This window comes from Aspergillus lentulus (genome assembly GCF_001445615.1).
Source record: "Aspergillus lentulus DNA, contig: Alt01, strain: IFM 54703, whole genome shotgun sequence".
Classification (NCBI taxonomy): Eukaryota; Fungi; Ascomycota; class Eurotiomycetes; order Eurotiales; family Aspergillaceae; genus Aspergillus; species Aspergillus lentulus.
Genome location: NW_028322123.1, coordinates 1,480,402 through 1,502,712, shown reverse-complemented (window position 1 = coordinate 1,502,712; position 22,311 = coordinate 1,480,402). Strand labels below are relative to the sequence as shown.

General features: G+C 50.4%; 6 protein-coding genes across 6 annotated transcripts; 3 read left to right on the top strand and 3 right to left on the bottom strand.

The window, feature by feature from the left end:
* Positions 1-151: 151 nt before the first annotated feature.
* Positions 152-1,198, bottom strand: ALT_0459 (zinc-binding alcohol dehydrogenase family protein; the record flags this gene model as incomplete). The annotated part of the gene is made up of 1 exon (XM_033554992.1): positions 152-1,198. One exon carries the CDS (start codon positions 1,196-1,198, stop codon positions 152-154), a length of 1,047 nt encoding a protein of 348 aa, XP_033410883.1.
* Positions 1,199-10,250: 9,052 nt separating this feature from the next.
* On the bottom strand, positions 10,251-10,985 carry ALT_0458 (lysozyme; the record flags this gene model as incomplete). Its single annotated transcript, XM_033554993.1, has 2 exons — positions 10,251-10,781; positions 10,833-10,985. The coding sequence occupies 2 exons, from the start codon at positions 10,983-10,985 to the stop codon at positions 10,251-10,253; spliced, it is 684 nt and encodes a 227-aa protein (XP_033410884.1).
* Positions 10,986-12,058: 1,073 nt separating this feature from the next.
* On the top strand, positions 12,059-14,252 carry ALT_0457 (putative C6 transcription factor; the record flags this gene model as incomplete). Its single annotated transcript, XM_033554994.2, has 2 exons — positions 12,059-13,421; positions 13,471-14,252. 2 exons carry the CDS (start codon positions 12,059-12,061, stop codon positions 14,250-14,252), a joined length of 2,145 nt encoding a protein of 714 aa, XP_033410885.2.
* A 443-nt stretch (positions 14,253-14,695) lies between these two features.
* Positions 14,696-16,081, top strand: ALT_0456 (putative guanine deaminase; the record flags this gene model as incomplete). Its single annotated transcript, XM_033554995.2, has 1 exon — positions 14,696-16,081. The coding sequence occupies one exon, from the start codon at positions 14,696-14,698 to the stop codon at positions 16,079-16,081; it is 1,386 nt and encodes a 461-aa protein (XP_033410886.2).
* An 85-nt stretch (positions 16,082-16,166) lies between these two features.
* On the bottom strand, positions 16,167-18,802 carry optF (glutathione transporter 1; the record flags this gene model as incomplete). Its single annotated transcript, XM_033554996.1, has 6 exons — positions 16,167-16,366; positions 16,414-16,683; positions 16,730-16,944; positions 16,988-18,315; positions 18,372-18,560; positions 18,731-18,802. 6 exons carry the CDS (start codon positions 18,800-18,802, stop codon positions 16,167-16,169), a joined length of 2,274 nt encoding a protein of 757 aa, XP_033410887.1.
* A 1,408-nt stretch (positions 18,803-20,210) lies between these two features.
* On the top strand, positions 20,211-21,379 carry ALT_0454 (FAD-dependent oxidoreductase; the record flags this gene model as incomplete). Its single annotated transcript, XM_033554997.1, has 3 exons — positions 20,211-20,591; positions 20,645-21,042; positions 21,094-21,379. The coding sequence occupies 3 exons, from the start codon at positions 20,211-20,213 to the stop codon at positions 21,377-21,379; spliced, it is 1,065 nt and encodes a 354-aa protein (XP_033410888.1).
* Between the last annotated feature and the right edge of the window lie 932 nt (positions 21,380-22,311).

Genomic DNA, 22,311 nt, shown 5'->3' with positions numbered 1-22,311 from the left:
GAGATGGGAAATGAGAAGCAGAAGGACTGAAGCCAATAGAGGATGTTCTCAGGAAGTACTTTCGTCTAGGTGCTACCTAGCAGCAGAGACTAAGTGAAATTTTGTGCTTCATTATATTAATACACTAATACACTAATACACTAGGTGTGATTCAAGGCGTCTCAGCAACATTGTACACCAACTTTTCTCCGCTGACCTTGCCCTCTCTCATGAGCTGCAGGCCATTCAGAACACCCTTCAGTCCATCCGGACACACCTTGGGCCGGTGCGGCTTCACCTTCCCCTCTGCCAGCAACTTCTCAGCGACAGCCCAAAACTTGCTCGCAAACTCAAAGTCTTCCGGCTTCGCAGGGAATTCTTTGTCGCCAAACATGAACTTCTCGCCGACGGCAGAGTATCCGAGCGTCCAGCGATCGTTGACATTTTCGCGCTTAATGGGAACAATCAGAAGAGCAGTGTACTCTCCTCCCTCGGTGCTCAGCGCCTCGTCGCAGAACTTGGCGCTCGACTCTAGCGAGATCGTGTCCAGCACATACTTGAGCTTGTTGTCGGTGGCCTTGCGGATCTCCGCCGCAGCGTTGGGGTCGTTGTAGTCATACACCGCATCGGCGCCCAGACTCTTGACGAGGTCAAAGTTGCGCGGCGAGCACGTCGTCAGCACCCGGTAGCCCGACAATTTGGCAAACTGAATAGCCAGGGCACCCGTGGCAGTGGAACCGCCATAGATCAAGAGAGGCTGAGCGTCCTTGATCGGCTCTGTTGGCCAATTGAGCTTGAGAGACTGATAGAGCGATTGGCCGACGGTGGTGATACCGACGCCCAGCGTGGCGGCTTCCTGGAAGCTCAGATTATCGGGGATGTGGATTTGCAGATCGCCCTTGGCGACGATGTACTCGGCAAAAGTACCGTCCTCGGGCTGCACGGCGTTGGAGCCGTGAGCAAACCCGCAGACTCTGTCACCCTTCTTGAAGGGCTTCTTGACGGCCTTGCCAACTTCCTCGACGATACCGGCATAGTCGCAGCCGACTAGCACACCAGGAGGAGCCAGGTAGTCGATGTGCTTCCAATCTGTGGGGTTCAGGGCCACACTGACGGTCTTGATGAGAATGTAGTCATCGCGCAGCTTGGGAATGGGACGGTCGGTAACCAAGTTCGCCTGCTTGGGGCTGGTGATGACGACTGCTTTCTGGGTAGACATTTTGATTCTGCTATAGACTTTGGTGTACTACTTCTTAGGAAGCGCTCGAGAAGGGAGGAATTTATAGAAGTATGCTGCGAGTTGACGCTTACCAATCCTTAGGAATTGACGGTAGAGGCGGGTGGGCCCAATTACGTATTGCATCATGACGATCAATCGTTGATCCACTACGACGGCTACACAGTGTCTGGAACTTTCAAGGAGGTGGAAACTTTTGTACCTACTAGTGTAACAATGCAATGCCAATGAGACATACATTCTAGGATTTTCCATCAAATGATTTCTAATCAGCTTCAGAATCGGGAACATACCTCGGCATCTCCCGGATCGCCGGATTTAAGCAGGGGGATTACCAGCAGGGTGTGCACGATCCTGAAGTCCCTGCACAAGCTCATGCTCTAACCAGGAACAGACTAGTCCCCGCCAAGTCGCTCCGCGCTATCTTTCCTAGCACGGGGTGCCTTCCTTTTTGGGTCTGTGGAATATTCATACCACGCGAGAATGTTCTACTCTATATTTTGCATCCGATGGAAGTTCTCTAAGCTTGTTTGGCACGTTTTTAGCTCGGTCGTTTGAGTGCATTTGATATTATCCTCTTCTGATGAGCTTACCGGCCGGTCGTCCAACATGAATTTCCCGCAAGATTTACGATATGGCATGTGGCTAGTCACTAACATGACTTACTTCATGGGTTAAGGTATCTGCAGAATATTCCCAGCTACGACAATTTGCTCTGTGTGCCCTGTAGATCATAACAGGGACTCCGATTCGTTTTTGGTAGGTGCTAGTCAAAGCAATATCATCGACATGATCGGCTGTCTGAGAATGTACATTTTGTGTTCTTGTGCTGTTGAATCCAATGCTCCACCAAATTCTTGATGATATCCACAAACGAATGTGAGAGTCCTGATTTTAACAGATGCACCTCGCTTACTACTCCTCTTGATTTGAAAGTGGTCATGCATTGCAACCTTATGCTGAGAGGATTTTCGTGGAGCCCAGAACCGCTCAGCCCAATTCAGTCTTGCCGCTTAGCTTTGGTTCCTCTGGATACATCGTACCAAGGGGTGAGAGGGAAAGTATTTGTTCTGGAACCCACTTTTCGATCTCGAGCGGCTTGTGATTAGGGCAGATCCAGATAAGGGTGATGAGTTTAACCTCTCTGTTGGAATGGTTGATCCACCAGCTCGCGTCTGGACCCCATTTTCTAAGTGTACAGACGTAGGATCAAGCCCCATTCCGAAGCAGAAAAAGTCGATCTCGCGGCCGAGGTTACGTGTTGTGTCATGCTGAGCGTATGAAGGGAGGACATTGATGATACCAGTGGAGTCGTCGTACAAGGGATTCTGGCAGAGCATCATGGCTCTCATCATCAATCGCTTAGATTCTTTGATGCTCAAGAGTTGCTTGCATCCCGTGCCATTCCAAACAGAAGATACCTTACCACCCAGACTAACGCAGCAGGACTCCAAGGGCGGGAAAGGAGCGGTAGAGTACATGAAAGTGAAGAGTTCGTAAGAGAAGCCTAGAATGCGCACATGCCTCCTCAATCTAAGTTTCGATGTGCGGCGTCGATGTAATCAAGGTGGTTCTGACGATCAAGGCGCGGGCGCCTGAAAACTTCCATGTACGTGTTGGAGATGAGTACCTCTCCTCTCGAATCCACACGAAGCCCGAAGCCACATAGCTATGATAGATATCTTCTGGGCCTTTCTGACTATGCATGGAGGATTTCGGATGATTGCAATGCGACTCCCTGCCACAGGCACTCCGGCCCGGTCATCGGCCATATTGCTCTTCAGCCCAAGGTTTCCATAATGGGACCGAGTGCTTAACTGACGGCCTCCGCAAAGTGACCCTGGATCCCCGTTTCGTTGTCATAGTTGTAATACTTGGGCGAGGTTAGGGGGTGGCCTGTTTACTTACTTGGAAAAGTTATACCATCCAAATGAGGAGAAGGGGTAGGCAGGACCAATGCGGTTCGCATAAGGGAACGAGTGACAACGCTCGCGTTGATCAGCACAGAAACGGTTGTGAATTTTGACGTCAGATACAGACCTCGTCGAGGCACATAGACAAATTACCTGGCTGGTGTGTGCCCAAACGAGCGCGATACAAATGTCCTCAAACCATCATGAGCCTGCTATCGGCTGGCGAAGCGATATGTCTGCCTTCGGGCATTTTCGTTCTCAGGCACCATGCCTCGACTCTGGACTTGGACGCTCAACAGTGACTGGGGAGTCTAAGGCTGTGAAAAGGGTAGAGCCCTTCAACGGATTTCATGGAAGGCAGATGAGTTGCCTAGCGACACACAAAGCCCTCCCATTCGTATTGGTTCCTCTCATCATCGATATTGAACTTGCAGGCCACTTTCTCCAAACGGACTTGTTCAGTGTTTGAAGTCACTCGCATTGTGAATGGACTGAATATTTCTTGAAGAAGGGCCGTTGCTCTTCTACCGAAGACTTGCTCGTCAACGTGGCATGCGATTGCTTTTATGCCAAACCTGACATGAGGAGACCTTGCAGGAAAGCCATCGCGAAATCGGCTCAAGGTGAGAAACCTTATATGGAGCCTTGCCGGCCCCAAACCATGCTTTCCCTCTACTTCGTTGCAATGGCCGAATGGTTCAAAATGAGAACGTGTCAGTCCTAAATACTTTTGTTTAGAATAGACTCGGAGTTTTGTCCGGGGAGGGGGCTAAGGGTCCAGTATTTGCTGCTGATTTTAAGTCAGGTCGTCGATGTATAGCGGCGAGCAAGTGTACCACGAAGTTGCAGGGAACAATGTCATGCTGCACTCGTCGGTCCCTAGATTGAAGGATGATTTATTTCTAGAAGAGCTTCAAATGTTAATCTCCTGTGTTAGGAAAAGAGACAAAGTTAAACAAGTATCTTGAAGGGTTCGACTTACCTACAGTGATATGAATGTCATCTGTAGAGGTTAAATTGCTGCTGAGCCGGGCCAATACCAGTTGGCGACTTCGGTATCTATCCTGTCATTAGTGTTTCTAGCATTAAAAAAATTACCCAATCGGGGACGCCATACAGAGGGGCAGATGTCAAACAATCGACAGTCATCTGTCCACTCGCTATGTTTGAGCGAGACCTTCGACTCGCCAGGCATTTTCAACAAATGTTCCATGGCATCTTTCGTCACTCAAGTCGCAGGTAAGACTCTGTCCGGGATTCTGAGCCGGGGAAGTATTGAAGAAGACCATATGATGACGTCGTCTTTCGATTCGAATCCCTGTGGCTGTCTTTGCAAGCCATTTCGTTGCGGTATTATGATGTTCTCGCACAGAACGGCCAAATCTGGACCGAAGGGGTGAACATGCAGAACAAACAAGATCCTCCCCTTCAAAACCCTTCAGCAATAGCCCCACCCTTCCTCAGGATCCTCGGATTCGGTACCTATATCTTCTCAAGCCCGTTGGGAATGAGTTCTTCAGCTCGGGAGGAGGAGCAGCGGCATTCTTCAACTGTCGATTTGTCGCCGTAATAACTGGACGACGCCGCGCGAACGCCTTCAAGCAAAAAGTATTGAGCTGAGTTCATTAGCTCACCCTGCTTATTGAAATGGAAGGATGTCTCTCACAATAGTAGAGAACAAAAAGGTTGGCCAATTCCACTGGGTCCAGGACTGCGCCTGACAGACTGAGAAGGAGCTTTATATTTCCGACGTCCGTTGACATTTCTGTATGGGCTGATTGAATCACTCTTAGTGAGACTGTACAGCAAAAAAGCCTAAGCCATCACAAGGGCGACATAGCGACCTCGATATGAGCATCAATCGGCACCCGATGCCCTTCGAGTTCTCTGACAGCTTCATATTCTGCAATCTGGACTTCGCTCAGTCAATAAGCAAATTGGACAGCAGTCTGGACAGCAACAGAAACGACTCACGTAAATTCGGCCATGGTTTGTTCGCAGCAATGACTGTAATGTGGACGTTTGTAGGGAGAGTATCTCGCCTGCCATCAGCCTTCTTTGTAGAATGCGGTCTTGACCTATTGATAGGTTAGCAAAGCATAAGCCCCACGAACGGTACAGTCTATACTTCACTCCGGCATTCGTTGCGTCTCTGAGCTTAGGGTAGAATTCATTCACTTTGAGGAAGCACAACAACGATGGCTGATGCACAGAAGGGCTGGTGGCTTGGAAGATCATCTATCCGAGGATGTCGAGAGCCGGGGATTCTGGCTTGCCAACGAGGAGTTCATATATCTTAATAAATGTCTAATATCAGCAACTTTGTCAGTCCAGCACAACATATCAGCATGTGAGCACTTGCCTATATGTTCCTCCGGATATGCTGAGGCCAGCTTGGAATTCCGCAGCGTACATGAATCGGACCAGGCACCTCGTTTGACTGGCCGGTTCACGCAACAACCACATAACCGAAGGTTCCGCGCTCGTGATAGAGGATGGACGGAACAGTGACTTGACGAAAGTGCATGGTTTGATGGAAGAGAGTGCCTGATTGACATATCCCTTGCCAAAGGCAAAGAGGAAGTTGAGCAAAGCCACGATCTCTCCGGAAGCTTGCCCCTTGGCTTCGGTACTCCTGGTCTGGGGCAGATCACTTTGTCAAGGAGCATAGAATACATGAATTTGAAAACTCCGTACTTGTCTAAGAACAGAAGCAAGTTTGATATCGTGTGGATATCTTGATAGAGAGGTGAGTGAGAAGAGAAGAGAAGATGATAACGGTGCCGAGTGAGTATAAATCACCAGAGGGCAGATAATACACAAGATCCGTCACAGACGCCACGGAAACCGTGTATCATTCCGTTAATTATGTCTCCTCAGCAATTCCTTCAAGTATCTGTCAGTCTCAGACTATTCACGGAATAGCCAATAGTCAATGATTCACGTTCCCCTGATTCAATCATGTTTGCTTTAGTTCTACCCACCCGTATCCAGCTTGCGGCAGAGTGGTCTGTTTGATGACTTTTTGAGTACCTATAGACTAATCTTGTTCTCGATTTGTGCAGAGCTGGGTAGTGCACACAGTGAGAGTATCCTTCACCCTCCAAGTTTGATATGCTCGTAAACACGAGTCAACTGTTGTATGTCTGATTCGAAGTGCTATTTGATTGTTCAACCGTAATCCACACTGTTCTACTGGTTTCACAAAATCAAGAAGCATTCGCAATGTATCCGCTGAATAACCGGTCGCTATCCTGTCAAAGGTACAGACGCGAGAGTGACTCCCCGGCTCAAGTCGACTGCAAACGCTGAGCAAACACAGATGCCCACAGTCCTCGTAACCACAATTAGCCATCTTGTCGTCCTCGCGGAGTGATATAGCTCTGGATCCATGATATGAAATGAAGCCTAGCCAAAGACTGCCCGTCTTCCTGCAGAGAGTAGCTCCGTCCATTTGATTAGATAGTTTGGCGTCAGCCTGGGCTAGATAGCGAACATCCGCACAATGAAATTCCACAATACCAACGAACGGTATGCATGCTGCAGTACTAGTCGAGCCTTTGGCATGCCTCTTTCTTGGCAAGATGAACAGTGACTGAAGTATCCATTCGTAGTTCCCAAGACTATCCCTCTTTGACTGCTTGTGGTTCTCCTTAAGTTCAAGTCTCATCAGCTATTCTATTATCAAAGATTGAACAACATTGCCCGTAGATCTCACCAACCCAGTAAATATAATAACCGTCAAGGAATATGCTCTTGCCTTGAGGGCGTTAGACCATGGACCAAATCTAAGTCAGATAGAGCTGTACAAACGGAGCCTACAAACCGCATGTCTGGAAAGCGTCGGACTTGCTATAGCCCCCCAATTCTCAAGACCGATTGACTTGTATGCGCAATCAATCCAATTGACTATCAAAACTGCAAAGGTTTGGCCGGGTCTACTACCCCAAGGAGGCGCTTGCCCTCCAGTGATATAATATCTTCCAACTCCGATATATGTGCCAGAGCACGTTACCAGAAATGGAATTTCTCTGCAAACAGGCTTTCTATGAATCTAGATTATCTGAATCTAGTTTTATGTACGCCATCTGACTAGTAGCAAAAGTACCCTCCTGGTATCTCGCAAGACCCTCGCCATCGCTTCCTCTTAACCCCGGGGTAGTCGCCAAGGTGGACAGAAGAAAACGGACCAGTGCATCCAATAGCTGAAAGGAAGCCGCATGTCTGGACCTGTCAATGTATGGAAATAGTGCCATGCATTCCGCTCGTTTGAAGTAAGGTATACGGTATACTGCCTTAGGTTCAAGGTCATAGAACTAGGCATTGGATCCTCTTGTGCCGGGCTTGCCATGGATCGCTGATCAAACTTACTAAGTCGATTGCTGTACAATAGCAGATTGCATTTCTGTTTCGGATAGGATGACTGCACTGAAGAGGTCCATACCCAATCACTATTGAGTAGTAGTGGTGATTAGACATATTAGCATACATTTCACTGAAAGTAACAAATTTTAGGCACTTTGCCCGGTAATATCCCACTCCTTGTACACGGATTTTCGATTTCAAAGGGTCAAGGGGTGTTGGTCAGCTGGGTAATGTAGAAGCCTCCATTGGGTCCGTTCATCACTGTCTCAGATTGTGGTGGATGCACACTGAACAAAGTGATACTTGAGCAATGCGGCGGAGTTGTTGTGGCTCGCTTTAGACACAGTGGTATCTCTTGAGTTCGTTGAACTCGGTGATTCTCTCCGTGTCATGCATCTTGCATATCCTAAATGTCGCTTGAATCATTGAGTGTGCAGATCTGGTATGGTTTCGGTGTTCGGTTGTATCGAATGCAAGTCGATGGACGTCCTGTATGACGCAAAGGACCGGTAGATACTTCTGTTTTGCTGGTAGCTGGGTGTTGTACTCCCGAGAAGACAATGACGCGACGCTTAAGCGTAATTTCGTTTGACAGTGAATAGAATTCGAAGCAATGCCGACTTTCCCTGCTTGTGGTGAGAGAAACTACTTGCTTCGATTCATTGAGATCGACGTTGAGCTAGATATTTTCTAACTCCGCGAACTTGTATAGTCGAAAAAGCGGTGTTGGCGATCGAATGTGGTTGATGTCCTCAAGCGAGTGCTACTGACAGGTTACTCCAGGCTGTCGTCCAAGGGTGGGTGTGTACTCTGACGAAGAGCTCGTTCGTGGTGCATTGAAGTCTTCCATGAGTATGCATCTGGCCCTGAAAGGGAACGACAATGAACCTTCGGTATTGTTGCAGAGTATGACAGCGATATTAACATGCTGGCGATGCTGGGATTCGGCTACCTTGCTCATCGCACCTGGCCGATTTCAACCAGTCATCGATGGAAGTCTAACAGTTTCTTGCTCTCGACCCAGGGAATCCGCCACGTCAACATAATGAGCATCCTGTCGGTACATAGCCACATTTCGTCAGCCATAGGAACCATAAACGGAACTTGAGAAACATGCACTTTTGCCGAGCACATGGCAAGTGTTATATTGCCCATGGAGTATAAACGCTCACATACCTTGTATGCGGTCGATGAAGAAGGCTGGTTACACCACCCAGCCCGGTTATCCATCGAATCTCCTGCTTGGTTTTGCGTCCAGGGCCTTCTCATACGCCGAGCTAGCTGATAAGACATCCGCGATATTGCGCTCCCTGAGCGCGTTTCAAGGCCTGAAGTTTTCAAACAATTGTCTTGAACGACCGATATGGGGCTCTCCTCCAGGACGTTAGGGATGTTGAAACTAATGAACAGGGCCACTGTCCTTAATAATAGACAGTTTGTCGGAGCCAACTGCCTCTTTTTCACGGGAATCGGTGCGAGACCGACCCCCAACGACCTTCTTTCCTTTGCTAACGGTCTTTCGAGCCATCATCAAAGGAAAGGAAAAACAGGAGGAAACGCCCGGGTGGGGGGGGGGGGGGGGGAGGGAGGGGGAAAAGGTAAAATGAGGTAGAAAAGTAAAATGATGAAAAATTGAAATGGGATCTATCAAACTACGGATTAGAGCCGTCTTGGATTGATGAGTTTCACAACCTCGTTTTCTGAACCTTCGGACCCTAGAGTGTGAGCTGCCCAATTCTCCTATGAAAAGGAGGTGGTTTTGAGACAGGGAGCTGTAGAGTCCAGAAATCTGACATCCGAAGGACAAACAAAGGTGTCCTTCATGAAGTTGACGGAAGAGGAAGGGCCCAACAAAATAGGTTGGCAAGGTCGTATTGCCAGGAAGCGACAATGGACCGTCCAGTCCATTGTCTTTTTCGACACTTGCGTGCTTGAAATTCTCCTGGGGACTGCCGAGAGCATGCACATGTTCACACCCGGAAACAATAGCCGCATGTATGCGAGCTTTTCAATGACTGACGATCTATTGCCATACTCTTGGATTTGAGCATTGGCAAGTGTGATGTCCGCATGCGAGGTCAGACAGCCGCAAATAAAGACGATATAGAACCACGCTTTGAACTTGGGCTGTTGCTGTGCAACACCAAGCTGGGCCTCGCTTGTTGTTACGTTAGCCAGACAGATGCCTTCAGGGTCTTCTTTTGCTTACTCTGACACATCCGCTATGGTCAGTAGCTTGATCACACTCAGGGACGATGAGCAATGTGTCTAGGTTGGCATTGGAGCAAGTCCATAAAGAGTGTGCTTGTAGGCTTCTTGGTCAAAGAACCAACCCAAGATATCTGTCTTCGAGAAGTCAAGTAGATGCATGGAGGGTATGCAAAGGAGCAAAGGGAGGAGAGGAGCAGAGAGGAAACGGTATACATATCTCGGCTATTCTGCACTAGAGACCATTTTTATAATTGAAGCTATTCACGGACAAGAGTCTAGAGGGGGCTGGCCGTGAATGAGATAGGCGTGAGTGACGTAATTGTCATAGACAATGCTATGTTTCATTCACGGGCTGCCTATGTTCATGGAGGGTCTGCTTTGATTGAGAGAGTGCTCATTCACGTATATCATTCAACTTGGCTATACTAGCTACCGCAATAAATGTTGTAATCAAATGATCAAAGGATCTGGAGCTACCCTAACGCTGTGCAGTTCATGCTCAGATCACAGTAATCATCAGCATGCTGAGGCATACCGCATCGTATCTAACCCTTGGCGAACTTCTTGAGGTTGTCCAAAGTGCCGTTCCAGATGTCCGAGTCGCCACCATAGGTATAGCTATCGGAGTTCTGCCAGAACGACTGATACGGCCATCCGCCCGGAATGGTGCCCACAGAGCTCGAGTACCTAGCCAGGACGAGAGGACACTCGGTGAAAGATTTGCTGTTGCCCGTGCAGGTGTTCCACCAGTCAGCGGTGGTATAGATCATCGGATACCGGCCGGTGCTGCTCTTGTAGGTGTTGACGAAATCGGAAATCCAAGACACCATCTGAGAGGCGCTAAGTCCGTAGCATGTGGCGCCATAGGGGTTGTACTCGATGTCCAGCATACCGGGGAGGGTGATGCCGTCATTTGACCAGCCTCCTCCGTGAGCAAGGAAGTACTTGGCCTGAGCGGCGCCGCTGCTGTCATTGGGGATGGCGAAGTGGTAGCCACCGCGAATGAAACCAGCGTTGGTGGCACCGGTGTAATGGCTGGAGAACGAAGGGTCGGTGTAGGTGGTGCTTTCGGTGGCCTAGAACGGTCAGGACTCCGTATAGTATGAAGCACGGACGAAGAAATGTACCTTGATCATGACGAAGCGGGCACCAGAGTTATATGCCGCCGCAAAGTTGACGTTGGCCTGGTAGTGGGAGATATCGAAGCCTTGAACGGTGGCCTGGGCCACAGAGGCCGAAGCCAGGAGGACAGCCGCGACCTGCTTTAGATCGAGTATCATGTTGATTGATTGTGTCTGAGAAAGCAATAAGATCAGACCTGGTCTGCCGGACGAAGACTCCTATTTATCCTCGTCTCGGCGATATGCCGAATATTCCGCTCGTGGTCTTCCCTGCCTGTATTGTCGCATTCAAGGGCGGATACGATGCCGATCACCCCAGAATAGACCCCAGGGATACTACCTTGATAACCTCCTGCATCGATAGTGGTATTGTACGCGATTTGTTGGAACTCACTTGGCCAAGTGAAGAAGATCGTCGGTTGAATACGAGGTACAACTCCGCATCGGTTGTTGAACCCCGTCGGCCCCCGAACTAGTCAGGGGAGACGAAGTTTCATCGTGCAGAGTCGAAAGAACCTGATTTGCAACGTCTCGCTTAAGGGTACTCCTCTAGGGAGGAGTCGAGGCCTCAAGGGCCTAGCGAAATGGCGAGCCATAGAGCGGGTCGATCGAACGGCAGATGGACGGCAGATTAGCCTGAATAATTGAATTGTTGCGACCTTGGTGGATTGACTGGTTCAGATCAGAGACAGACCCTTGTAACTGCCCAGGACAAGAAGTGGGCGCCGTCTTGGCTGTGGATTTGCTTCGTTCCTGATTTGGGTCATTGATGGAGAAGATGCTGGAGAATATATTGACAGTCTGCATGCAGAGAGGTCGCATTCATAAGGGACGAGTTCAATCCAATCAAGTTCTCTATGCCTGGACAATGAATCCTCCTGTCAATGAGGGCAAAAAAATACAACCAATAAATGCAAATAGTAGGTCAATGTAACACTGCTATCTTTCTCTGTGGCAGTAATTGCTTCTTCCAACATTCCTGGTCTCGGTTCCAACTCTATCGCCGATTACTCCGTATCCGCTGCAACATTTCCATTTCCTCTTCCAGCCAACAACATCTCTTCCTCAAACCACATTCTTGATTGTCAATACGTCAATACATGAAGCTTTCTCACCATCACTTATGATTGATCACTAAACTTCCACCATCTTCCTTGGCGTCAGATCGCTATGGCCTCTCGTCCGAGCGTGTTCTCCGCCTTTCACGACCGACACCAGTGACCGCAACCACCATGGCCACCGGCTCGAGCGCCAGGGACAAGGAATTTCGCGATCAGTTGGGCAAATTCCGTCTCGAGTCCGTCGTTACTCCGCTTCCTCCTCTCCATTCATCCTCTTCTTCGTCGCAGTCCCAGTTGCAGCCTCGATCCGTGCCTCCTCTTTTTCCACCGCCCAACTCCACCGCCAGTGTCGCTTCCCCGCTGCAGCCTTCTCACGGCACCCGCCCCAAACGCGTTTCCACCGCGTGTGATTTCTGTCGCAAACGGAAGAAAAAATGCGATTTCCGGTATCCCAATTGCTCCGCGTGTACTCGCGCCGGGGTTCGATGTACTGTTCCACCACCCGGTCCGCAGATCGCCAGCGCCTCTGTCCCTCGCGACCAGCTCGAGAATCTTCAGAAGCGAGTTGAATGGTTGGAAGATGTCCTCCGACGAAAGACAGGACTATCGGTGGCTGAGATACCCACGGGGAGCAATGTGGATGGGGAAGGTGATCCGGATTGGTGGTACCAGGTGCCCGCCATAATGGCCAGATACAGTAATCGACAATCCATCGGTGCGGGCAGTGTTGCGACGTCAAGTCCTGCCGGTAGCGGACGAGGGTCCTCGACCGGTCCAGCGTCAGAAGCGTCTGGGTTTGGCACGGAGTTGCCCAACGTAGGGGAGATTTTTCGCGACCAGCTTGAGCATCGTCGGCCGTCGGTGGCACGCCCGACAGCGTCGGCCCCGCGCGTCGTCCGTTTACCGTCCTTGGAAGAGGCGGAGCGAATAGCAGGCAACTACTTTGATAGTATGGGTTACCAGTATCCTTTCTTGTCGCGACCGGACTTTATGGCGCTTCTGCGACACATCTACGCGGGCGGAGTACCGACTCCGGAAGATCACTACTCGTACCATATCACGATAGCAATTGCGCTGTTGATCGGATCGGCGGACGATGCGCAGATCAGCGAGTTCTATCGTGCTAGTCAGCAGACGCTTTCGCTGGCCTTGCAGAACGAGGACCTGGCCGCCGTACGGGCCTTGCTGAGTCTGGCGCTATATACAATGTTTGCGACCAGCGGCCCTAGCGTGTGGCATGTTCTGGGGACAGCCATGCGACTGGCGACCAGTCTTGGTCTCCACAAGATGCGGTCCTCGGCTAGTCTGATGGAGGAGGAAATGGCCAAGCGGGCATTCTGGAGTTTGTATAATCTCGACCGGTTGATTGCGTCAACACTCGGGCGACCGTTGGGAATTGCTGATGAGGACATCAGCGTGGGTTTGCCCCGAGAGTTTAACGATGACTGGACCGAAGTGCCGGGAGGCAGTACCATGACCATTCCGGTTCAGGTGGTTAAGCTGCGCCGCCTGTTCTCCCGGATCTATCGTTATTGTGAGTTCTTTCATGGCGGTTTGGTCTACTGTTCCGGCTAACAAAGTAGTGTACAACAATCAACCGCCTCCGGATCCTCAAGAAGTTTCGATGATGCTGGTTCAATTCCGGCAAGAGCTTGATGACTGGCGCACGGCCGCGCCTGTGTATCCGCCTGCACTGTTGTACTCGACCAGCTACTACGACTATCTCTACTACACCACTCTACTTCTGATGTACCGCCCCAGTCCGCGGAATCCCACCCCTGACGCCACTAGCATTGTTAGTTGCGGCGACTCTAGCATTCAGGTCATTCGGTCGTACTGGGACAGCTATTCGGTGGGCAAGATCAAATGGATTTGGCTGACGCTGAGCCAGACGTATTTTGCTGGAATTACCATTCTCTGGTGTTTAGAACAAAATTCACGGGCCCTTCGAGATGGACGGCCGCCCTTATGGCAGCCGGATGAGCAGATGATGCGCCGGGCCATCCAGGCGGTGATTGTGCTACTGGAGGAGTTTGGCAAGCGACGGCCGGGAGTGGAAAGACTCGGGGAGACCTTTCGGTGTCAAAGCTCGATGATTTTCAGCCAAATGCCATATCAGCAGCAACAACGGCAGCAGCACCCGCAGCAAGAAACAGCGTATCCCCAACCACAGCCACCTCTTCCCCCTACGCCACCGTCTTCGCTGCCAGCCATCCCACCGCCGCCGGTGCCCCTGGCACCGATGCTGGATGATGTGTTGCTGGTTGATGGGATACCCCGGCAGATTGACCCTCAGTTGGCAGAGCAATTGTTTTACTCGTATGATTGGTTCCAGGAGGAGATGGCGACATATTATACCCTGTAGTCTATTGTCAATTCTTTTTTTTTTTTTGTATATATTCAATAGCATTGCATCGCATGCCTATCGGCGCACAAGATCCCTCTTTGTATCACCAATGAGGCAGCGTTCAATACTTTCCTAATGCTCATCTATATCCGTCTCGCTGGACTTAATAGGCATGTTGCCAACTGCATCAAGTGGAAAGAACTTTTGGGTCACTGCGGGCATCATTCGGAAGCAATGGCTTTGATTACCTCGGATATTGCTAATACTGCACACATATATATTCATTTTAAAGAATTATAATCATCGTCGACATCAGCTAGATGCTTTGCAAAAACGGCCGGTATCATTGCATGCTGATCTCTGTGTCACCTGCAGCTGCCCCGCACTGATAAAGCATCCATCCTCAACACTCTTCGCTCATACCATCATCACCTCAGAAGCTACTCATAGACATAGAAGAAATGAACGAAACACCAACAGCAACAGGCCTCCCCATTGCCTTCCACGGCACAATCATCCACTCCCTTTCCCCCACCGATCTCCAAATCCTCCCCAACACCTTCCTCCTCGTCGACCTCGAGGGCAACATCCAGGCTCTGGTCCCCAACACCGACCCCTCAACCATCAACACCCTAATCGCAGACAATGGCTACGCACCAGACGTCTTCCCCGTCAAACACCTGCCCAAACACTCCTTCCTGATCCCAGGCTTCATCGACACTCACAACCACGCCCCGCAGTGGGCACAGCGCGGCGTAGGCCGCAGCTTCTCCCTCCTCGATTGGCTGGAGAAAGTCACCTTCGCACACGAAGCGAAATTCGAGGACATAGAGTACGCAAAGCGCATGTACAGCGCCGCCGTGGACGGGCTACTCCGGCAGGGAATCACAACAGCAAGCTACTACGCCTCCAAGCATCTAGCCGCGACGAAGATCCTAGCCGAAGTATGCCGCACCAAGGGTCAGCGGGCGCTCGTCGGCCGGTGCAACATGAACCGGCACGCACCGGGGTGGTACCGCGATCTGAACGCAGGGGTCTCAGTCAAAGAGACCCGGGAATTCATCGAGTGGATGCGCGAGTTCAACGGGACCGACGACCGATCGCTCGTGAACGCGGTGATCACGCCTCGCTTCGCGATCTCCTGCGACGAGGAGGTTCTCTCCGGTCTTGGGGCGCTGGCGGCCGCGAACCCGGACCTGCGTATCCAGACGCATTTCAACGAGGCGCAGCAGGAGATGGAGTTTACGAGGCAGCTGTTCCCGGACTTCGCGCACGAGGCGGAGCTGTATGCGCGGTTTGGCCTGCTGAGTGAGCGGTCGATCCTGGCGCATTGTATCTTCCTGCGCGAGGAGGAGATGGAGACGCTGGCGCGGCTGCGCTGTGGTGTGGCGCATTGTCCTATTCCCAATACGACGATGCAGGCGTTTATGGTTGCGCCGGTACGAGAGTACCTGCGGAGGGGAATTAAGGTCGGATTGGGAACTGACAGTGGTGGGGGTCATTCGATCTCCATGCTCGAGGTGATGAAGCAGGCGTTTGTGGTGTCTACGGCGCGGGCGACGGAGACCCGTGGCGCGGATCCGGCGTTGTCGGTGGCGGAGTGTTTCTTCCTGGCGACTTTGGGGGGTGCGCAGGTGTGTGGGCTGGACGAGAGGGTGGGTAATTTCGCTGTCGGCAAGGAGTTCGATGCATTGGAGATACGGACTGGGGAGGGGGCGGAGATGGGTGTTATGGCGCCGGTGGAAGAGGGGGATTCCATTGAGGTCATTTTTGAGAAGTTCTTGATGACGGGAGATGATCGAAATATTGCCAAGGTGTATGTCAGGGGACGTGCTGTCAAGGTTTGATCTTAGATCCAGTTACTTCTATTGATGGGTAGTTCCTGGGACGAGGCTGGATGGTCATGAATTCGTTATATGCGGAGGGATCTATCTATTCCCATGTCCCTCTCGGTGGCCCAAAGTATCCCGAAGACGGCAAGTGTTTGAGAGGCGCTCCCATCCCGTCTGCAGTCTTGCGATACACTATATTCCCCCACCAGTGCAATGGGCCGGCAGGAAGCATGATGCAAAAGAAAATGACGACGGTGGCCACGGCGACGCCAGAGTCGAGGGCGGCAGACAGAACGTAATCTAAGCGAGTCAGTACAAGCATTACCGCAGAGTCAAATATGACCCACTGTACTTGGACCACCATGCAGGCTTCCTCCGCTTGATGATTCCATTGAAGATTACATTGACCACCCACCACGAGGAGAAATTGATCCCTGTCGCAGGCGGAACAAGACTCATGGCTCCAAAGGCGACAGGCCAAGAGATCTTGTTAAACCACTTCCATCGTCGTCCAAGGAGAAAGGTGATGACAATTACTGCAGGCCCAGCGAGGAAGAACCAGAGGAGATTACCATAGATTTGACCGGGAGAAAAGTTTCGTCCGGGACCCAGGGCGCCTTGTCTGTCAGTAAGAGTATCAGGAGGAAGGAGGGATGCACTTACCCCATATCAAAGAAGCCGAATATGTTACTCGACCGTGAGGACAGGTGAATCCACCATCAGCCTCTGGGGTACAGATTTTGTCAAATCTTGTGACCATAAAGACGGTGACACCGCATTGAACGATGGCTCCTACGAGGGTAGCTAATCCTTGGGCCATGAAGAGTGTACGTGGGGCGATGTGGAGATAATGAGCGAGTTTCATGTCGGCCACAAATCTAAACTGTCAGCTTTGTCGACTAGTGACGGGATCGCACTCACTCCAGACCCTGGGAGACAGCTACATAGCCGTAGAACTTGAATATCATGTTTGCCAGAGGTCGTCCCAGAAAAGTATATCCTCCAACGAACTCCGTGATCAGGTTCAACTGGTTGCTGCTGATGTTGGTCGTAGCCTTGATGATCCCAACTGGAACGAAGTAGATCATAGGAAGGATAAACGCGATCACAACAGCCCAAACCGGAAGCCCCGTGTGCCAGACTTCGTTGGCTACGATGCTGAGCGCGAATATCAGAACGGTCACGCCGGCAAACCACCACCAGGGAACGCCTGCGTAGACAGCAATCAATCGCGCATGGATATCCTTCTTGTTCCTGCCCTTCCACTGCTCCCACAGATCCTTTCCATTATACAGCGCAACGTGGACAAAGATGCCTGTAAGATTGGCGAATGCGATCCCGTAGGTCAGTGCATAGCCTGCCGGAAGAAACATGGGCGAATAACGGCGGTATGCCTCAGTGTCAACCGTCCCATCTCTATTCATGACACGCTTTGTGTGATATGGTCTGCCGGTGTTGTCAAACGTATTAGAATTCATCATAGGCATATAGGCCGAGTACCATGTGTTGGTGTAATAGATGATGGGACAGATGACCCAGTAAAACAAGGCAAACGACCCCATCACGTTGAGTCCGGCCCAGAAAGGAACGAGGAGCGGACTTTGATTCGCGAAGACGACTTGTGCCCAGTCAAAGGTCAAAAGAGACATCCCCAGCCCGGTCTCTTGGCCAAACAGCTGATTGACGACGACGTTATGCGGGACAATCCAGCACACAAAACTGAACGAGCTCAACGCGGTGAACAAATAGCCTGGGACAAAATACCAGATAGCACCAACACCAAACACTATTAGAAAGAAACGAAGGCGGGACACAATCCACCCATCTGCGAGCAGATTGCTGCGTGAATGCAGTGTCTGTAGCACCGCAGCGTTTGATAACACCCCAGGCCAGATCATCGTAGCAGGACCAACGAGCCAGCGCGAAGCCATCCCCGCCAGACCCAGGCCGAGTAGCTGGGTGGTTATCGTTAAAAGCAGGTAATATCCGCCTCGTGAAGGCATCCCGTAGAACTTCAAGGCAGCCTCAATCACCTGGGTAGCTGAAGCAGATCCAAAGGAGACATTGGCCATAATTGTGATCAAAGCATGCTCCTTGATGTTGAAATGCCGGTTCGGATTCGCCAAGCCCAGTGGCACCCATTTTGCCCACGCGCAACCGATCGGGTACGCCACGAGCTGCGCGACCAGAGCACTGATGCTGACACTGGGCTGTCGCAGACTAAAGAACTGATTCAACCCACTTCCCACCTGTTAATGCATTAGCGACTTGATCTACAGATAATTTCAAGAGATGTAGGACATACAATAGTGAATATGATGCCGATGATCCACACACGCACTGTGTTGACAGGCAGACTCACGTCGTCAACTGGCTGCACCACGGCGCGGACCTCAGGAAATGGAGAATCGTCAGCTTCATACGGGAGGATTTTCTGAGCATCATAGTCGTTGAGGACGCTGGCATGCTCATGGACCGCCGTTGTAGAAGGTCCCTAGTCAAAACTTCTCGTTAATACCCAAACCTGCACCTACCGTATCACCAGTGGAGATTTATGGGCAGATATTGACTTGTGGATCGCAATCAAGATGTCACACTTGAATAGGAAATAAAAACACGGTGGAGACATGTGCAATAGAACACGGATTGCAAGGCGAAACCCACCTGAACCGATCCCTTACATTGGACCTTTTCATCTTCTGGCGAATCAACATGAGGACTCTGGATCCCAGCCATATCCTGGCTTCATTAAGTTGCAACCTGGAATGCTACTATGTATACTCGAAATCAGCCTAGACTATCTAGTCCCGGGTAGGACCGTAGAGGCTCGTCTGACTGATCGGAGATGGGTCTGGCGTGGTGGAGATCGATCAGAAAAAGTGCATGGCCTGTTGTAGGTGAAACCCCAGTTGCACGATATCTGACGCCACCATAAGTAGCTTGTTTCCTAGACTCGAGAGATGATACAGTCGATGATGTATGGGTATGGGAATGGGATAAATGGATGAGAGTTGGCTATTTCCCCGGTTCAATGTAGCGAATAACTTTTGTTGTTGTTGTTAGGCTGTCGCCCTTCAACAATCTGAGTTCTAAGGCATAAGGTGAATACTGTTACTCGTTATGGAATTCACAATCAATAAAGCAAGTGAAGTAAAGAATTAAGATAAATAGTCCGTGCTGGTGGTTCGAATTCTAATGACTGATTGATGGATAAATCACCTTCTTTGCCTCCTGCAACGTGAATTCTGCATCAGTTGAGGGGACTAAAGTCAGGTGATTGCACTGCCGTTGAGAGACTCGAAACATCGTGTTCTTCCGACCAAGAATACAGTATATTGTCAAAGAAGATGCCAGATCGAATTGTTGAGAAGATCCGTCTGGAGAAGACTCCAGTAATATATTTATTGTGAAAAATCAGATCAATGATTCGACTGGGTCGCCAAAGGATGAAAAGACTATTTTGCTTTCAAACGGAGTAGTTTCGGTAAAACTCCTCAACCCGCAAGACGGCATTATATGCAGCATGACTCGCAGAGTCAGAAGGAGCCATCTCATTCTTCGCAGATCTTAATCTATTCGCTCTGATTCTTAGCCAGAGTCTTCTGATAAACGTAGTCTTCAGGGAGAAACATCCACGGGCTTGTCGGTATGGGCCGCTAGTTTCTTCCAGATTGGTCGGATCATTAAACCTAAGAATTGAGTTGACGTGCCTTGCAATACTTTGGCTGCAGATTAGTCTATCTCTAGTCCATTGCACTGATAATAACTATTGTCCTCTACCAGCGGGTAGAGCCGACAGTCGGATCTGAGCGCTCTCCGATTCCAACGCAGATGTCAGGAGCCATTTCTGCTAAGAGAGTTGTGGCTGGCGGATATAAAGAAATGAACTGCAATGCATCTGAACGGTGATCGGGCATAGTTTGTGTTAAAAAGGATCAATATCCGGATACATCAGGTACTATCAGCACCGACCAAGATCTTCTCCCTTCGGGCAGCTTTGTTGGGTGTCTTTCTTGTACCCTCATCCTTTTCCCTCTGAGAATCCAGCTTCTTGATATTTGGGAACTATCCCATCCCCATATTCTGAGACAAACGATCGAGTCTCGAATCTCTACAGAAGTATCAGCAAGATTTCATGCACAAAATGGGGGAATGCGATCAAAGTCTCCACACGTCTCCTGTACCATTCTCACAACGTCCGATCGTCATTCTAGGCGCAGGAATCATCGGGTGCGCTACAGCAAGACAGCTCCTCTTGAATGGCTTTCGCGTTGTGGTTGTTGCCGAGTTCCTGCCAGGCGACCAAAATATTCTCTACGCATCTGCCTGGGCTGGAGCAACATGGCATGCTGCTGGCGGTATCAGCCCCGAATATCGATACCTTCAAGCTGTGACGCATCGGCATCTGTTGAAGATGTCGCAAGACGGCCCCGAGTCGGGAGTTTGCCTTGTGGATGCGCGCGAGTATCTTGAAGAAGCGCCATCCGAGAACTCCTCCATCTGGGGTAAAACTGTGGTCTCAAATGTAGGTAATGGAGCGGTCCCGCTCATTGTGTATCGGCATACTGACGGAGGTAGTTTCGTGAACTGGAACCCGGCGAATATCCTCCTAACTTCCACTGCGGGTGGTCATACCAAACACTGGTAACGGATCCGACACGTCACATGCCCTATCTTGGAAAGCAGATAACCGCCCTTGGTGGTCAGTTCATTCGGAAGCGGGTTGGGTCCCTCCAGGAACTATACACCATGTTCCCCGAGTCAAGTGTCTTCATCAACGCCAGCGGGCTCGGAAGCAAAACCCTCGCCGACGTCCGGGATGACAAGTGCTTTCCTGAGCGAGGCCAGAATGTCTTTTACCGTACCGACAAGTGTCGACAGATGTACTTTCGCAATGGAAAAGAGTATACCTATGTCATCCCCCGTCCTTTATCCGAGGGAGTAGTGTTAGGGGGAGTCAAGCAGCCGAATAACCTGTCAGTGACGTTTCCTGTGCATGCAGCTCTGACGAAGCTAACAGTATACAGGTCCCCAGAGGTTGATATGGACGTTGCTCGAGACGAGATCGCGCGTGCTCATCGTCTCGCCCCAGAGATTGTTCCCGCAGATCCCCCCGAAGAGTCATTGAGCTATATTATCGGTATTCGACCGTCAAGGCAGGGTGGGTTTCGCTTGGATTCGGAGCAATTGGGCCAGCGGACAATCTTATCAGCATATGGATTCGGAGGAGGCGGCTATGCGTTTTCGTATGGTATAGCGGAAGCGCTGTTAACGATGCTGGAGAAGTGCGAGAGAGGAAATGTCATCCTATAAGATCTCTTATGTTAACTCTGAGCACTCCTTTAGGAAGATTCAATGAGCAATATAAGCTTGTAGTTACTATTGCTACGATCCTATGCATGTAAGCCTATGAAGTGTGCCTTAGGCAGACCAAAATGCCTGAAATGCCATGTGATACCACATTAAATCGGTGACCTTCTAAGTCCAATTGCCGTGTCCACATAGTATAGTGATAAGGACAGGCCGGCTACGATTACTGCTGATATGATTCCAGACTTCCAGACTTCCAAGAAACTTAGTACTTTCACCTAAGTTCGACCCCTGCTGACCACGTTGAGTTACCTTGTCCATGCGATTCTTCGTGAATCTTTGGCGTCAGCGGGTCCTCCCGATTGCAGATCCCTGACACATTTTCTGGCTCAAAACATCGAAATTTACTCCAACTCGGATTAGCTTGTCTCGAACCAGCGCTTCCAAGCTTTTGGCATGTTCCGTTCAGGAATCTGGATCCACCCCATCGCGCGCTCAGCCACCCAGTAGCCAGGCGCGCGGAACCGGATAACGCAGACTATATTCTACTTCTGATAAGGACATGGTCTCTTGCACTTACTACCCCCATGATTTATCTAAATTTGAGGCCACCAGGACTGCTCTCTGCGAGATCAGGTGTGCATATCATTCCTGATGTCTCGGCCGAGTCCTACTCTCTAGTATGGAAGGAATGTCACACACCGCATGTCATTGTGTCATCAGCCATCTTGATCGGCTGAGCTATCGGCATCCGCGTGTCAGATTCCCGGGGATCGCCGGGTAATATCGCCTCTTGCTCTGAAGTGATTTGAGAAATGCCAATACGAATGTTGGACTATGGGAAGGAAAAAGCACCAACGTTGGGCCCGATCATCAAACCCAACGAGTTCACGACTCACGAGTCAGATGCAAGGGATCTGTGCGCCTAGGCTGCT